Source organism: Crocuta crocuta, unplaced genomic scaffold (genome assembly GCF_008692635.1).
Source record: "Crocuta crocuta isolate KB4526 unplaced genomic scaffold, BGI_CrCroc_1.0 scaffold580, whole genome shotgun sequence".
Taxonomy (NCBI): domain Eukaryota; kingdom Metazoa; phylum Chordata; class Mammalia; order Carnivora; family Hyaenidae; genus Crocuta; species Crocuta crocuta.
The window spans coordinates 3054230-3072463 of NW_027527940.1; the positions used below are offsets into that span (position 1 = coordinate 3054230).

At 46.5% G+C, this 18234-nt stretch overlaps 1 protein-coding gene across 3 annotated transcripts in view; it reads right to left on the minus strand.

The window, feature by feature from the left end:
- KY (kyphoscoliosis peptidase) overlaps positions 1-18234 on the minus strand; it is a 40190-nt gene that overhangs the window by 13661 nt on the left and 8295 nt on the right. For 2 of the 3 annotated variants that reach the window (XM_077752349.1, XM_077752347.1), the window contains 4 exons: positions 9305-9379; positions 7113-7175; positions 4117-4199; positions 180-288 (listed from right to left, as the gene is read on the minus strand). In XM_077752349.1, coding sequence (XP_077608475.1) covers positions 180-288; positions 4117-4199; positions 7113-7175; positions 9305-9379 — 330 coding nt within the window. Of the gene's footprint in view, positions 1-179; positions 289-4116; positions 4200-7112; positions 7176-9289; positions 9380-18234 lie in introns of all 3 variants that reach the window. The other variant, XM_077752348.1, reaches the window with a different exon arrangement.

Genomic DNA, 18234 nt, shown 5'->3' on the forward strand with positions numbered 1-18234 from the left:
CTTCGTAAGTCTTTGGTGATTCAACCTAGCCACCTGGGAACCCTTTTCCTCCACTGTCCATCTTTCTCCATACACTCTGGTGGTCAAGTGAATCCCAGAGAGGTGCCCCTGGGAATAGGGTCCTGTGGGGAGTGGCATCAAGGGAATCCTAGAGCCAAAGGCACCACAGGTGGGCCTACCTATGTGGTGGCAGATCCAGATCCAGATCACGCGGACCCTCTCCAGGTCACTGTGGGCCTCCTGGAGCAGGTCGCTCACCAGCTCGTCCAGGCCACTCTTGACCGTCACCTGGGGAGTGGGAGGGGTGTCCTATGTCATATGTCAAAGCCTAGATGAGGGCTGTGGGAGCCCAGTTCCCTGGCACCTGAAGCTGGTGCTGCTTTTCTTCCAGGCTGAGAAGGAGGAGGAGAGGGCCAGAGGCACAAAGGCTAGGCTGAGGGCAACCCCTGCTGGGGGGCTGGACATGTCAGGTAGGGCTGACCAGTTGAATCACTGCCCCTACAGCCACACATCTTTTCACTGCAGACCCTGAAACCAGCCAGGTGGGTGGATATCTGGGCAGCTGAAGCAGCCCCTACCCATGGTCAATGCTATCCAAAGCAATCTACAGACTTAACACAATCCTTATAAAATTCCAAAGGCCTTTTTTGCAGAAATGGAAAAGCCCATCCTCAAATTCATTGCAAGGGGCCCAGAACAGTCAAAACAATTTTGAAAAAAGAACAAAGTTGGAGGAATCATATTTCTGGATTTCAAAACTTACTACAAAACTACAGTAATCAAAATAGTGTGGTACTGACATAAGGATCATATTGGCCAATGGCATAGAATTGAGAGTCTAGAAATTAACTCACACACCTCTGGCTAACTGACTTTTCTGACAAGGATGCCAAGTCCATTCAGTTGTGGAAAGAATAGTCTCCTTAACAAATGGTGCTGGACAAGTGGATATCCACATACAAAAGAATGAAGTTGGCTCCCTACTCCATACCATATATAAAAGTTAACTCAAAAAAAGAGCAATGACTTAAAAGAACTTAAATGTTAAAACTCTTAGAAGTAAACACAGGAGTAAATCATCATGACCTTGGATTTGGCAACAAATTCTTACCAAAGACACAAGGTACGAAAGAAAACATAGATTAATTGGAATTCATAACAATAAAAATCTTCTGGGCATCAAAGGACATAATTAAGACAGTGAAAAGACAACTTACAGAATGGGAAGAAATACTCACAAACCATGCATCTGATAAGGGTGTAGTATCCAGAATATGTAAAGAACTCCCACAACTCAACAACAAAAAGCCCAATTTTAAAATGGGTAGACTTGAATATATACTTCTCCAAAGATACATAAGCAGCCAATGAAAAGCTGCTCCACATCATTAGTCACCAGGGAAATGCAGATCACAGCCACAAAACACCACTTCACACCCATGAGGATGGCTGTTGGCATCAAAAAGATCACAAGGATGTGGAGAAATTAGAACCCTTGTGCATGGCTCATGGGAATGTACAACAGTGCAGCCACTGTGGAGAACAGTTTGGGGGTTCCTCAAAAAGCTAAACAGAGTTATCATATGATCCAGGAATTCCACTCCGAGGTATATACCCTGAAGAACTGAAGACAAACTCAACCAGATACTTGTTCACCTCTGTTCATGACAGCGTTATTCACGATAGACAAAAGGTAGACAACCCAGTGTCCATCACAGATGAATGGGTAAACACATGTATCTATCTGTGCCAAGAAATATTATTCATCCATCAACAGCAATGGAGTCCTGACACATGCTACAAGGTGGATGAACCTTGAAAACATGATGCTGGGTAAGCCAGACACAACAGGACACATACGTATGATTCTACTTAAATGGAATAGCGACAGTAAAAAAGTTCATGGAGACAGTAAGTGATTCAGAGGTTACCAGGGAGAATGGGGAGGGATTGCTTCATGGGTACGGACTATTTGCTTGGGGTGTTTTTGGAAACAGATAGTGGTAATAGTTGTACAATACTGTGATGCAATCAATGCCCCTGTGTTGTACACTTAAGAATGATTAAAAGGGCAAATTTTTTGTTATATTACCACAATTGAAAAAAAAAGAACAAATGAGGCCAAGGTTTAGGGTTGTGGGAAAGGCAGCCCTGACCATGTTCAATCATTCTCGAGAAGCTGGAACAATCCTGTGCTTAATCCTGTGGGATAGCGCCCACACCTCCACTAGCCCCCCTCCTAAGCTCTCTGAGCTCCTGGATTCTTTCTGCCACTCACATCAGAACCCCAGGATCCACTGTCTGACCCTGTGACTTCTGGTTCTTTGGTCCCCACCTCCTGGCTCTACCTGGGTCCAGCTGGCTCTGGACACTCCCTGCTCCGTGGCTGGGTCTCTGGCCTCAGTGGGGTTCCTGGCACTGCTGTCCAAGCCGGACCAGCAACCTGTCCCATCCCTTCTGGTGGCCATTACAACACAGCCCACCCTCCTCAGACCTTGGCATGCACCTCCTTCTCTCCCTCTCAGAGACAACCTGGCCTCAGACTCAACAAGGCCCCGGCAGGACTTCTCCTTAGTGAGCCCTCCCTCCTGCTCAGCCAGCCTCTCTCTAAGCCTTCAGTCCACGTTTCTTGTCTCTGCAGGGCTTGATCTTCCTCAGGGTGTCCCTGCCCATCTGTGTCCTCACCTCTTCCCTTCCAGTCCTGGCTGCCCTATCCCCTCCTGTCTGCACCCCTCCCCAAATCTCTTTCTCAGGACTGCCTACATCTAGCCCTCCCCTCTTTGCCAGGCTCCTGTGGGTTCCTCACTCCCTCCTCTTTCACCCCCACTTTGTTCCTCAGCCTGCCGGAGTCTGGCTGAGGCTCCACACCTCCTCTGAACTGTCCCTCTGGGAGTAGGAAGCACTTCAGTGCTGAAGTCACGAAACCTCACTTCACCAGACTTCACCAACAGCTCACGCTATTGACCATTCCTGCCCTCAGGGAGCTCTGCCTGCACTTTCCAGAACATTGATCCTTCCTGATCTTGCCCTGGCCTCAGGTGGCTCTGGTCCTTTGGACCTCCTGCCCTGTCCTCCCCAGGATGACACCCACCCTGTGGCTTCACTCTTAGTCAAATCTGATGGTTCCTGAATCGGGGTTTCCGGCCCAGAGCTCTCCAGTTGGACAAAGCTCCAAGCTTGGATGCCCAGCCACTTCCACTGGCTCTCCCGCAGATACTGGAGCCTGCTGTCCCTAAACAAACTCATTGTCCCCTGAGACCTGCTTCTTGTAGTGAGAAGCTGTCCCACTCTCCCTCCATCATCCAGTCCACAGCCTGCGAGCCCCCTGCCTTCTCCCTCCCTCGCACACTTCCACTCCCTCGCACACACTGGGTTAGAGTCCTCCTTCTGTCTCCAGTTCAGTGTTGACCTTTCCACTCCTCTCTGTTTTCAGTGTTCCTACTTCATCCGGGTCATGCCTGCTCCTGCTGGGACAGCTCATGGCTCCCCACTGATGGCCCTGCCTCTGATCTGACTCTGGATCCATGCCGCTATCCATCCACTCATCAGTTAGTAAACAAGGTTCCTGAGTACCTACTATGTGCCAGCCACAGGGTGGTCTTTTTAGGCCGTAGATGATTTCCATGCTTATTGGCCTATGATGGCTGACCCTGACATCAGCAGTGGGTCCAGCTCCTTGGCCCTTCCAATCAGCAAGTGCCCGGCTCCCAGGACCCTAGTGGGTCTCTAGTGCTTCCACTTTTGTAGCTGCCCCTCCCTGACCCCACCCCAGAAGAGCCTAGACAGAGATGTGTGAGAGCTTGGCAGCCCGTGTGCTCCAGGGCTGAGCAAGGCCGTGGTCGCAATGGGTGCTGGCCAGCTGCTTCCATGGCCCTCCCTCATCCTCTTAACCCCTTTCTTCATGGGCCAGGCATGGCCTGGCTCAGCAGCAGCAAAGCCCAAATGGGCACTGGCAGGCGGTCAGGACAGGGCTGTCCAGAGAGGCCTGCCAGAGGGGCCGGCGTATGCAGCTGAGGCGGGAGCATCAGGACTGTGGGTGGCATTGTGGGGGATGGCATGGTCTTCTGTCCTGGGCAAGCTCCAAGCCACCTTATGCAGAGGGGCTTGTTGTCTTACCTGTGAGGCGTACGTGTCCAGTTTCTCAAACTGCCGCAGGTCCAGGGGCATGGATTTCAGGCTGGACCGATCCCAGGGGTAAGCTGGAAACACAGGGAGGCTCAGTCAGCCGCCGAGGCCTGCTGACGAGTGCTGCGCGGCCCAGGGCTCTCTGTCTTTTTGAGGAGCTGTGACTGCCTGACCTTCAACATGATTCCCAGAACCTGAAAAACTGCTCCCAAGAGCTGTAGCTCCTAGAAGGGTTCCCTGGTGAAATTGGTTTGTGGCAACTTCTCTAGTTCGTCTGGAGACTCATGGGGAATATAAGCCTATTTGCAGACGTCGGGAAGTCAGCAGTAGAGAGACTGGTTTCACCTCAATTAACTCAGCAGTGCCCAGGCAGATTAACAGTGGAGTCCCCTTCTCCCCGCCGTTCAGTTTTCTGCAGATTTCCCGCTAACTTTTCCAGAAAAGCAGGCTCTATGGGAAGTGTCCAGGCAGTGCTGCCAGCCCTGATGGGCTCAAGAAAAGAGCTATGATGCCCAGGGTGGAGGGCACCCTGGGTATGGGAGGGGGTGTGCTGGAGCCGGGCTCTGGAGGCTTCTGTGGGGGGAGGCATGTTTGGCACCCAGACAGGCTTCCTCCCTTGCCCACAGTCAGCCAGAGACTGGAGCACCCCGAGGGAGCCAAGTGTGTTGTAGCAACGGGTGCCCCAGGTGCTGTGGGGAGGCGTCTCAGGGAAGCTGGGCCCCAGAATCACTCCTCTGTGCCAGCCTCTCTTATAGGAAACTGGGCACACCCACCATCAGACCAGCCACAGATGGGCAGTAAACCCCTGTCTCAGCCCAAAAGAGAGCCTGGGCTCTGGTAAGGTCCTCCTTCTTCAAGGTTCCATTATTCAAGGCTGACCAAGTCAGGCAAGGTGGGTGGGAGGCCAGGGGTTAGGTGAGGAGGGTGGGGCCAAAGGGCACTGATCCCCTAACTCACTGATAACCCCATTCCCCTGTGGGGGTGCTGGTGGGGCCCCAGGGCATGGCAGCCAGCCTGGAAAGAGCAGAGTGAAGCAGGGGGAAGCATGGTGGGGGCTGCCTGAAGCCTAGGTTCTAGTGGGGGCCTGACCTTCACAACCCCCACCTGGCTAGGGGTGGCTGAACCCAGCCACCAGGTGTTAGGCACACATCTCTGGGGCACCCGGGAGAGTGAATGAGATGGTGGATCGTGTTGTAAAGATCATGTTGTAAGGCTGCTCCCTGGGAGGGTGTAGTAGGGTGGGGGTCCTCTGTGGGCAAGGGTAGAGGTAGAGAGCCTCTGTGCCTGGTGTGGGGGCTGCAGCTGCGTTAGCCCATATATCCCTTGAGGTCTGTGAGGGAACCAGGCCTTGGTGCTACAGACCCAAGAGATGTGGTGAAAGAGTGAGTAGGGAGGGGGCGGCCCACCAGCTCTGGCCCGAGCTCCCGCAAGACCCTCTCTGGGCCAGCATTGGCTGAAACGCAGTGGCAGCTGGTTAGGGGGCTGGCCAAGTTCCCGCCACAGAGGAGCTCCCAGCCTCGAGTCAGCTGTCAGGAGCAGGCCATGTGGGCCCTTCTGCGTTTCCCCACCACTCCAACATCCCCTTCCTTTTGACAACCAGGCCTTCTTTCTTCGCAACCCAACTGGGCCTAGCACATTCCCCAAGGCCACTTTGTTGTGCTTTCTTGCTTCCTGCTGCCACTCTGCAACAGTCCCTAGAGGGGCTTGGTCCCTTTGACCCCAAGACTCTGACTGGGCCCTTACCCTGTCACATGCTATGACACATCCAGGACCCGAGGACTGTTCCTGTCCCAAGAGGAGGCAGAGCGTGTGGTGGGCAGGCAGGCTATGTAAACCCTACCCTGACGCTGTGGTGTCACCACCAACCTAGCACTTTCTTTCTTCATTTTTCTACTTCTTCTATAAGGACCAGGATATCCTGGACCCTCCACGATCCGTCTGTCCTGTACAGTCTTACACTGGGGCTCTCTGGAAGCCCAGCACCATTGTGGCTCATTGCTGGCGCTGGGATCTCTTGTCTCTCATCACTCAGATCCCTGTCAGTCCCTGTCCTGTCTGAGCACAGCCCTTGCCCAGCCAGCCCCTGAGAAGGGAGGGGGTACCCACAGCAGGTTCTCAGTACCTTCTCCCTCCAAGGAATCTGGCTCCTGCCATTCTCTGACAAGGGCTAGCAGGGTGACCTAAGTCGATATGAAGTGGACTTACATTTAACAAATTTCCACTCGGTATAACTCTGCAAATGAGGTCTCCCCCGCCCCCACTGAGAAGAAGGATGACATTTCTAAAATGGGACTGAAAACCCTATTACTAGTTTTACCCTTTCTTGGTTCCATTTTACAATATCTCAACATTAAAAATACCCACAATGATTTATGCTTCATTACATTTACCTTCTGAAGAGATTATATAAGATCTAAATGTGATTTTGCATAAATACATTTAAAATACCAGTGGCATTAACTAAATTATTCTAACTTTGAAAGAAAACAATGGGAAGAAGTGCCAAGCTCTACTAAACCTTAGATACCATCTGGTCTACAGAGAGGAAAACTGAGGCCCCAGGAAGGTGAGTGAGGGACAAAAATAGGACTCGAGGCCAGGCCATCGATCATCCCATTCAGGGTTTTACCCTCTGGCCTATTCTGCTTATTCCCATGTTTCCTACCTTATGGACAGTTGGCATTCCATTTAAAGTTAACACAGTTCTGAATTCTGTTTAATATGTTTTCTGTAATGGGCTGCCTTGTTATTGAGGTTTTTGCTTTAGCTTTGGGGTCATATGGTGTGTGAGCTTTTCATTACTCTGCCTGTGTCCATGGCAGACCTTGCTAATCAATCATGATACTCCTCCCCGCCATGAGCCCAGAGATAGCCCCAGATTCACATAGGACCCAGGGAGCCATTTTCAATTGACTGGAGATTGGCCCATGAGGCTAAACCAATTCACCATCTCACGGAACGGCCCTGGAGAAGGCCCTGCAACTTACCATGGGCATCTTTTGCTCCAGGCTGCCGGGGCCTTGTGTTTCCATTTTTATCACCTTGTAAACCTGCAATATCCCAAAGGTTGAGACACTTCAGAAGAAGTCAAAATGCAAGCATGGACAATTCTTGTGTGGTGGTCCTGGCTTCTGACCCCTCCTCTTCCATGTTCACGACCAGCCTTCTTTGTTTTTTTTTTTTTTTCAGTTAGTACCATCTTCATAAGTTTATTGTGAAGATTAGAACATTGCTTAAAGCACCCAGTGTAATGTCACTATCACAGCAAGTATGTCTTACCCTTGACTTAAATATTAGCTTTTATTATAAGTCACTCAGAATGTAAGTTTCCCTTGGTGGTAGGGACTTTAACAGTTATCTTCAACCCCGCAGCCCTAGCATCGAGGTGCTTGGTATACATTTACTGAGTAAATGAATGAGCGAGTGAATAAATGAAACTAGTGAATGAACAAATTAAATCACACCCAGACGCAAGTTCCCTGCCATCTACTTTGGAAGATTAACCATCTACTTTGGTTACGATTATCTGTTCGAAACTGACCAGCTACTCTACAACTTTATCATTTGGTTATGCCCAGCCTTCTTGCTCCCATATCCACTCACCACCTGTTACTGCTGGAATTGCCCTGGACTTCCTGCTGAGGCAGAGGAAGGACTGGGGACCAGGGAGGGAATGGTAAGAAGGAGAACTACAGTCTGCAAGCAAAGGCAGAATTTTCTCTGCCATCAAAACTGTGTTCCTCAGTGGGTCCACCTAGAGCCTGGAGCTCCTGCCCTCCTCTGGATTTCCCTGCCATCTTGGAACACAGCTGGGGATGCCGACAGCCGTAGTGAATTCATTGCCAGATAAGAGCTAACCATGGGAAGAAATGAATGTGGGGCGAGGGAAAGGCAGGTTCTATGGAGCTGAAGCCCAGAAAAGTCAAGCAGTTATTAAATTATTCCTCAGGAAGGTTCGAGGGCAACCGAATCCTATCAGTCTAGGACTGTTAATGCAGAATGGTTGCCAATAGCTATTAGACTCATTGGAAACAGGAAAGGAGCTGCTGATTTGAAACCAGGTCAGGAAGATGTGGGTCCTTGATGGAAGCAAGAGGAGCTGAGGAGGCAGGTTGTTTTATGCCCTTGAAGCTCATCAGAGGCTGTAAATACAATGGAAGGTTGCACTTGTATAGAGGCACTGAGAAAGAGTGGTCCTTGTGTTTCTTGTACCTATGTTTTATTTCCATCTCCATTCTTTGATAGAGTAATGAGGGTTCAACATAATAGCATTTATTGTGCACTTACTATGCCTGCCTTGTGCTTTATATTGACTACCTCATTTAACTTTGCAACAGTCCTATGAAGGAACCTGAATTATTTTCTCCCTTTCATAGATGAGGAAAACTACTTGCCCAGGGTAAGAGCTGAGATCTGAGCCCAGCCAATCGACTCCAGTGCCTGTCTACTAGACAGGGTACCTGACTGACCTTCTGAGACCCTGACCTCTGAGAGTTGCAGGACCAGGCAGCCAGGAGGGCCTGCCTTGCTCATGCAGGGACATGGAGAGAACCTGAGCCCTGGCTGCTCTGTAGACTTCATTCCTTGGCCAGCATGTCCCCAGGCTGCTTTAGCTATAAGGTAGACAGATGCCCAGAGAGGACCAAGAAGGAAGTGGAAAAGTCGTGCGTCTGACCCCATGCACCTTGCACTGAAGACAGCCAATCATGGTGGCTAAGAGCATTGGTCTCAGTCAGACCTGGTTTTGAACCACTTCCTAGCTGGTCCTTTAGGCAGTTATTTCACTTCTCTGGGCCTCACTTTGCTGAATTAAAAGGTGAGGCATCTATCAAAGGGTTGAAAAGTTAATGAATGTAAAATGCTTACCGCTGTGTATGCCACTTTTTAGGCAGACAATAAATGGTATCTCCAAACAAAACTCTTGTGATGGAATTCATCTTTAGCTAAGTGCTTTGTGTTACCCATACCTAATTGCATAGACTCAAAAACAGTGGGTGTTAGATACAGAGAAGAGACTCCCCAGAATGAAGCTGTCACACCTCTGCCTCTTTCCAGTGTGTAGGCCTAGGTGACTCCTCTCCTTCCCTCAAAAGATATCTAGGTGGGGCTCTGGCCCCATTAAGTGACTGTCACTCCTCCCGCCAGCCCTCCACACACAAGCAGCCCTGTACGTACGTACGTTTAGCCAAGGAGAACTTCTTGAGCAGCTGGGGCATGGCATCTCGAGGGTGGACCTCCACAGTCAGCTGTGTCCCTGCAAAAGAATGGGAGGTGACATTCTCAGCCAGATGCTGCCAGCAAAGGGTGCAATGTCCCATGACAGATGTTTGAACAACAAAACACAATTGGTTTTAAGCTTTCTTCTGAATATACAATTCTTGTTTAAAGAAATGAAAAACAAAATACAAGCAGGCAGCTTCCAGACCTCGGCAAGATGAAATCAGAACACTCTAATTTGTCTTTTCCAGTGAGGACAACTATAAACTTTGGAATGTATGGAGCAACTATTTAAGGACTCTGTAGGGTAAATCATAGAAGGCAAGTAGGGGAATAAACTTAGCATTTAAAGAATCACCAACTTTGCAGTGAGTTTATCATTCCCTTCCCCCTATGGTATTACTTAGACCTGACTCCCAGGCAGCCCCAAACCCAGAAGTGCACAGTGGGTACAGGGAAACAAGCTCCAAGCTCCGAAAGAAGCTCTTTCTTCCAGCTTATGAAGTAAGAAGGGAAACCTCTAAGAGTCAGAGAGTGTGAGGCAAATCCTCTGTTGGATTACCCCGCATCCCTTTTTGCTGTTATCTCCCCACTCAGCCTCTAGGAAAGTCTGTTGGTAGTGGTGTAGCAGTGCTTTTGTTGGGCAGCCAAAACCTTCAGCACCCAAGTCTTTGAGGGAAGCTATGATTCCCTAGAGTGTGGGAGCAAATACTCACTGTTTTTTCTCTCACCCTGTTCCCCATTGATATTCCCTAGATGTAGACGGAGTGGTGAGAAGTGCCTGGCAAAGTGAGGAAATTAAAGTCCAGCTTTTGTACTGCAGAATTAAGTGGGTTGTGAAGGAGAGCGAGCTCAAGAAAGCAAATCCATACAGTTATGGATGAACTCTTGTGGTCACCTCTGAGTGGAGCATACGTGGATCTCGTCCTAAACATCATACCACAGTCTTTGAGAACTAAACTATGGGGTAGACAAATGCCTAGACTGGCCACTGGGGGTGCATGTGCTGAGCAGATCTATAGAGCATTGCAAAGGCTGCAATCCAAAATTATCCAGAGTAGGAAGAAGAAGGAGTATCTCTACTTGAAAGGAAAAGATGATCAACAGATGCTAACCCCAGGATGTTATACATTTTGGAATTATCAGACAGACTTTCAAATAGCCATAGTAATCATGTTCTAACAAATAAGGGCAAATAGTCTTGAAATAAATGGAAAGATACCAAGAATCAGCAAAACATCAGAAGTTACAAAGAAGAAACAGATAAAATTTTAGAGGTAAAAAATATAACAGTTTGAAAAATTATCTGGATGTGCTAAATAGTATATGGAGAGGACAGAAAAGTCAGTGAACTTGAAGAAAGAATATATGAGAAACAGCAAAAAAATGAATAAAACTTCAGAGATCTTTAGGATGATACTTTAAGGTCTAACATTCCTGTTATTGAGATCCAAGAAGGAGAGGAGAAACAGTGTGGTACAGGAAAAAAAATTGAAGAAATGATGAGAAAATAATCAGTGAAACCAAAAGCCAATTCCTAGGAAAGATCAGCAAAATTGATGAGCCTCTAACCAGATTTACCAAAAACAAAAAGAGGTAACACACAAATTGGGAATCAAAACACCAACTTCAGGAGTGAAACAGGTGAGACCACTACAGATCTTGTATGTATTAAAATAGTAATAAGGGAATACTACAAACAACCCAATGCACATAATTCTACAACTTAGATGAAATGGATCAATTCCTTGAAAGCTACAAGCTACTAAAACTCACCCAAGTAGATAACCTTAAAATCCCTGTTTTTATTTTGAAAACTAATTGTAGTTCAAAATCTTCCAGAAACAAATACCAAGTCCAGTTGGTTTCACCGACAAACTCTAACAAACATTTAAAGAGAAATAGAACCAATTTTTACATAAGATCTTTCAGAAAACAGAAAAGTGGTATGTATTTCATTACCCATCATATGAGGCCAACATTAATTTAATACCAAAACCAGACAAAAACAGAGTATAAGAAAAGAATATTACAGACAAATATTTCTTATGAACACAAAAATTCTCAAAAAATGTTAAAAATTGCTGGCCAGTGGCCAGCAATAGAGTAAAAGAATACTATGGCACTGCAAGGCTGGTTCAATATTTGAAAACCAATGAATGTAGTTCGCTATATTAGCAGGCCAAAGAAGAAAAACCACATGACCCTTTGATGCAGAAAATACATTTGACAAAATTTAACATCTATTCATGATAACACTTCTCAATAAACTAGGAATAGAAGGGAACTTCTTTAATCTGAAAAAAAGTATCTAACAGAAATCTATAGCTAACAGCGTATTAAATGGTCAAATATGGAATGCTTTCCGCCATAACTGGAATAAGGCATGAATGTCCACTCTCACTGCTCCTAACAGTGCACTGGAAGTTCTACCCAGTGAAATAAAACCGGAAAAAGAAATAAAAGTCCTATAGATTAGAAAGAAATAAAACTGTCATTCACAGATGACATATCTATTTGTGTAGAAAATATCAGGTCATCTTCAAAGAAAGCTCCAAAAATTCACTTCAAAGTAAGTTTAGCATGGTCACAGGATATAAGGTCAGATACAAAATCAATTCTATTTATAGTCATAAGAAATGATTGGAAATCGAATTTAAAAATCAATTATTTCCCATAGCTCTAAAAATTGAAATACTTAAATATAAATCTAAAAAAAAGTGCAAGAGCTATATGTTGAAAACCACAAAGTATGATCAAACAAATTAAAGAAGACTTGAATAAGTAGGAAGACATACTGTGCTCATGAATTGAAAGACTCAATATTGTTAAGTTGTCAATTCTCCCTAAATTGACCTATAGATTTAATGCAAATTCATTCAGACTCCCTGGAGGAATTTTATAGATGTTAGATATAGGCAAGATGATTCTAAAATTTAGATGGAAAGATACAGCAACTACAGTAACCAAACCAATTTTGGGAAAAAAAAAAAACAGCTGGAGGACTCTAGCTATTTGATTTTAAGATGTGCTATAAAGCTACAATCATTACACAGTGTTATATTGGCAAAGGGATGGACATATAGATCAATGGAGCATAATAAATAGTTAAGAAATAGACCCATACAAACATGGCAAAGTGATTTTTTTACAGAAGTGCAGACATTGCGATTGGAAAATGGGTAAAAGAACAGATATTTCACCAAAGAAGAGATTACAGAGGACATACAACCCTCTGTAATGTGTGAAAAGATGTTCTACATGTTGAGCAATTAGGAAAATTCAAATTAAAACCACAATGAAATCTCATACCTATTAGAAGAGAAGTAAGAAAAACAGTGATAATACTCTATGTTGACAAGGTTGTGGAGAAATCTCTTATACACTGCTGGTGGGACTGTGAAGTAGTACAGCAACTCTGAAAACGGTCTGGCAGGTTATTACAAAACAAACATATACTGAACATCTGACCCAACAACTCCACTCTTGAGCATTTATCCCAGAGAAAGAAACACTTATGCTCGTTCATACAAAAAATCTATACACAAATGTTCATAGAAGCCCTATTCACAACCGCCCTAAACTGGAAACAACCTAAATGTCCTTCAATGAGTGACTGGATAAACACCCTATGGTACATCCATATCAAGGGAATACTTCTCAACAATACAAAGACACCCTTCGGAGAGACAGAAGGGTGTAACCATGGAGATTCTGCACAAGAGAATTCTGGGGTGACAGAACTGTCCTGTATTCTGACTGTAGTTGTGGTACATGAGCATGTGTTAGGCATGCCTTAAAACCCATGTAACTATATACCAGAAATTCAATTTTAGTAATTTAAAATAAAACAAAAATAAATCTAAGTACCTGTTGAGCAAATAAGCCCGAGCAGAATTAATACAAGAATCTGGATAATACAGAACCATATAGAATAGAAAGTGAAAGTCCAAAACGGGATTATAGTAAACATCTGCTTTCTTCTCTTGAGTCTTCACACGTCAGTGAATATGGTCCTATGTCATCATTTTAAGTGAGCTGTATAGTACTCTATTCTATACATGGTTTATAATCTATATAAGCAGTCCCTTTTGGGTGGATAGTTAACTCTTCCCAAATGTTTTGCTATTGTAATCAGTGATGTATGAACATTCTGATACACATCTCTTTATACACCTTTCAAATCAGCAGCTTTGAATAAATTCTTAAATATGGATCTTTTGCTATATTTTGGCAAACTTCCCACGAATGATTTTATCAGTTGACGATCACACCAACAGCACAAGAGAATGTCCATTTTGCTCATTCCTACTGTGATTGATTGCAGAGTTCATCACAGAACTTCGTACCTCCAACGAGAGGTTTTTTGTTCTGTCCCTTGAATTTGGGCTATTCTTAGGACTCGGTTTGTCTTGTTAGCATGGGATGTTAACAGAAGTGGTGCTGGGCAAGCTCTGAGCTTAGGTCTCAAGGAAATTTGCAGCCTCGGCTCTCATTCTTGGGATTCCAGCCACAACTGCCATGTGAATGAGCCCAGGCCAGCCTGCGGGGGGTGGAGAGACCACGTGGAACAGAGCAGAGGCATCTCAGGTGAGGCCACTCTATCCTGCCTGGTCTCCAGCCAACTTACCAGCTGACCACAAATACATGAGCAAGGCGAGCCAAGACCCCGTGGTGAACTGGGCGTGTCTCAGGCGGGACCGCACAGCCAACCTGTGCACTTGTGAGCTGGTAAATGCTTATTATTTTAAGCCAGTGAGTTTTGGGGTGGTTCACAATGTGAAAATAGATCACGGATATACTCACTGACATATGATTTCATCAATCTCTGAAATTTTTATTAATGAACAGTGGCACCTCATTTTTGTGCATTTAATTTTTAATGTATTTTCGTATGTTTATTTGCCATTTGAAATCTTATTTTGTGAATTGCCTATTTTCCTACTGATGTATTATCTTTTTCCTTGTTAATTTTGTAAGAGCTCTTTTTACTAACCCTTTCCCTTGTAAATGTACTGTGATGATTTTCACAGAATAACAATACTGACTATCTTGTGTAGCTCAGAAACTTGCTCTGCAAGCCAAAGAGGGTAATTCTCAAACAATTTTATAAGATATGATGTGACCTTCCAAGGCATTACTTTGAAGGGGTTAACATTCACTTTGAGGGTAGTTTCTAGTACATTCACTGTGAAAGAAAATCAATGTGTGACTTTGTAATTAAGACTTTAAGCATTTCAGAGTTCAAAGCACAATTCAGTTCTGGTTGTAGGATCGAGTGCCATTGCCAAGAGCAAATACTTCCTGTGTGTCTTCTCACGCTCCATGAAGCACAGGCCTATTCTCCTTTGCCTTTTCACGTTTTTCATCTGAGACACTTTCAGGTGTTTTTCAAAGTGGGTACCAAGCTGTACTTGGCTATGAGATGCTTTATAAGAAAACGATTTGAGAAGCATGCCTACTCTCTCCCTTTTCGTAGGCTGTAATGTGTAATGCTCTGAGAAGTTCTGCAGTGAAGAAGTCAGTCTGATCCAGTACTATTTTGTGAAACACAATTTGGAAAATGCTGGATTGCAACAACTTCCAGAAGCTTATAGAAGCTGCAGAACTGAACAACTTGGTTTATGGCTCAAAAATATACCTCTTCCCGGAACTTCCCACATCTAACATACAGGTGCTTTCAACCACCCCCCTTCAGCCACAGCTCTTTGTCCAAGAATGAGTGAGCTGAGAAACTAGGTACCGTTAAAGTCCTGGCAAAGGTGGGCATTGAGGTATTCTCACACCTGGACGTGGTCCTGTTGTGCAAGGTCCACCTACCACCATTTCTAATTCTTTCTCTTCTTTCCTGAACTTCCTCTTCTCCCCCCCTTCTTGGACAGGGCCCCAATTTCCAATATCCTTCTGAGCCCCACTTCCTGACTTTCCTCCAAAGAGGCACTGCTAATCAGCTCCCCGCTGAGGAAAATAGCAAAGCTATTAGCCTTCCTGATCCGCGGGAGTGTGATACCCAGTCTTGTCACACACAAGTGTGTGAGGGCACTTTCAGAGGCTTCTCTGCCCCAGAAACCGGGCCGGGATGTGCTGTCGCAGGTGAGCAGCAGTTACTGGAGAGGCCTGTGCTCCCTAAAGGCATGAAATGGTAAGATTTTGCAGACTACTACATTCCTGTATCACATAAAACTCTTAATTTAAGAAGAAAATTAATTTGACAAATTTCCAGTGAATGAGAGTGCAGCATCATTTGGAGCAAAATTTAAAGTAAGATCTAAAACCTAAGTATAGTCAGATACCATTACGCCACTCTTAACAGTCATGGTCAAACCCACAGGAGGTCCTTCCCAGGACTTCAGTTCACCTGGCTGGCTCTCTCATGGTGTCCCTCCCTGGTTCTACTAGCTGTCACCCAAATAACATTTCTGAGGCTGCAGCCTTGGCTGTCTTAGTAACAGCATATCAGCATTGTTTTCTGCTACCCCTGAGAGGTGCCTCCCAGACCCTGCCCCAGGCACCACCAACTCTGCGTCCTTTTCTCTTATCCACTCAGTCATGGAGATGCAGCAGGCAAGCCCCAGCACGTCCATGTCCATGGCCCTACTGCCTTGGGTCTGCATTTTACCTGGACAGGAGAGTTCTCCCTCCAGCGCCTTCTCCCCAGGTCTCTGCAGGTCTGAATCAGGATTTGTCTAAAGCCCTAATTTGCTCAGAATATCTAATGCAGAGATGGCAAACAGATTTCATGTTGTTCATTAACTCTGACTGACTGGAAGTGGCTGCCTGGAGTGTTGATCAATTAGCAAAGACTGTCGGGCACGTGCGTGTGTTATGAATGTGAGTGTGTGTGAGTGTGCATACATATGTGGGTGTGTATGTGCATGTAGGGCTGTGGGATTCGAGTCAGATGCTGTGATCCTTGACTTAAGGTGCTCAGTAATGTTTTCTGTACCTGGAACCCAGGTTAATAAGGGTTTGTTGCCTCAGAACATTCCTCACAGTGGTTGAGAAGCCTCAGCTAAAGCATGTATAATTTAAAAATTCCCTTAAAGAGCCCCAGGATAGGCAATCAGCAGAGCTGTGCTGTGGCTTCAGCCTGAGGAGTGGTAGTCAGCGCAGGAAGTGGTGAGCTCTGACAGCCTGGGAGCAGCATGCTGGATGAGGACAGGGACAGTATAACTCTGCAGAACCCTCGCCAGACTCCGTTGGATGTAGCATGAAAGGCCCGCTCAGCAGCTCCAGCCACCAGATGACAATATGACAACCGAGTGGGCTGAGGTGGCTGGGGTACCAGCCTGGGGGTGTTGAAGGGCATCCCTCATGGCCCTGACTGGCCCCGGCTTTCACTGGGCTCTTGAAAACATGGAGTCATTCATGATTCCTTCTGCAGAGAAGAGCTCCTCAAGAGAGTCCCTGGTCTGGAAACACGGCCGTTTGACCCCAGTGCATGTGTGATCAAAGGCATGGAGTGTCTGCCTGGGGATAAGGGTGCATGACCTGCAAGAAAGGAAGCCTCTAAAGAAAACTGGCTCCTCAGGAATCACTTGTGGGGCCCCAAGTCACGGGCTCTGGCGACCACCCTCCTGTCGCCTCCTTCACACACCCATTACAGATTAATTTTCTGAAGCGCCCTTCTGCATGAAGATCCAAGACTCCAAGGATCTGTCACCTGTTGCATAAAATTGACCATAGCTGATGCTCCCTCTCCTGGAAGCTCTTCCCCAGATGCCCACATGGCTTATTCCCTTACTCAAATGTCACCATCTCAACTACTCTGTTTTAAATCATCCCCATGTGGTTGGCTGCAAAATAGCCCTTAAAGATATCCATGCCTTAATTCCAGGAACCTGTGAGTGCTCCCTTTTTAGTAAAGGGGACTTTGCAGATATGATTAAGTTAAGGATCTTGAGATAGGAAGCTCATCCTGGATTATCTGGTGGGCCCAATGTCATCACAAGGAGTCTCATAAAACAGAGTCATGAGATTTAACTACTTACATGGAGAAAAGGCAAAGTGACAATGGGCACAGAGAATGGAGTGGTGCAGGTGTACAAGTCAAGAAGTGCCAGCAGCTTTTAGAAGCTGGAGGAATCCAGGGACAGATTCTCCCCTAGAGCCGGTGGGTAAATGTAAGCGGCCCATGAGAGCCAGGGTGTGGTGTGCCAAGTGGGGCTCTGGTGACTGGTGGGCCCCATCCCACTCCTATCTGCATGGGACACAGTGGGGACAGTGCAGTGTGGAGGTCTGGCAGGTGTGCCTGGCTCGGGGACCATGGTACCCCGTCTCAGTTTTCTTATGCACAAACAGGGAAAACAGCATGGCCCTATCAGGGAGTGTAGCCAGAACTAAGAAAGATTAGTGGTGGCTAATTCATTTTCATTTTAGTGAGGTATTGCTTATTTTGTTTTGTGGTGAGTTGTGTGCTGCTAGTTGACTTCAGGGAAGCAGGGGGGCCTGGGTTTGTCTTTGCGATGCTCCAGGCAGGGGCAGGTTGCATTGGGCCCACTGAGGGGGGCCTACTGCAGAGCCATATTCCCTGGAATTCTGCCGTAAGGTACACTGGCCCTGGCTGCAAGGAGGGCCGGCGTCATGCTGGTGACCCATCTTGACAGGCCCTTCCTCACCACCTGCCAGTGCCTTTCTGTGGTGATGCTGGGTTAGTCTGTGATTCCGAGAGTGATTCCCGGAGAGGCTCTGAGTCCTCCAGGGACTCCTACTTTGCCACTGTCCCCTGGACATGATCAGATAATTTCCTTACAAGTTAGGTCATTGGTGCTGAGAGCAATAGTGGTGCAATCTTAGGGCTAAGTCTGAGAGCTCTCGGATAGATACCAGGCCCTGAGTCTTTAATGCAGAGCAGGAAACCAAGGTGGGAGGTGAGCGGGGGAGGGGGGGGGG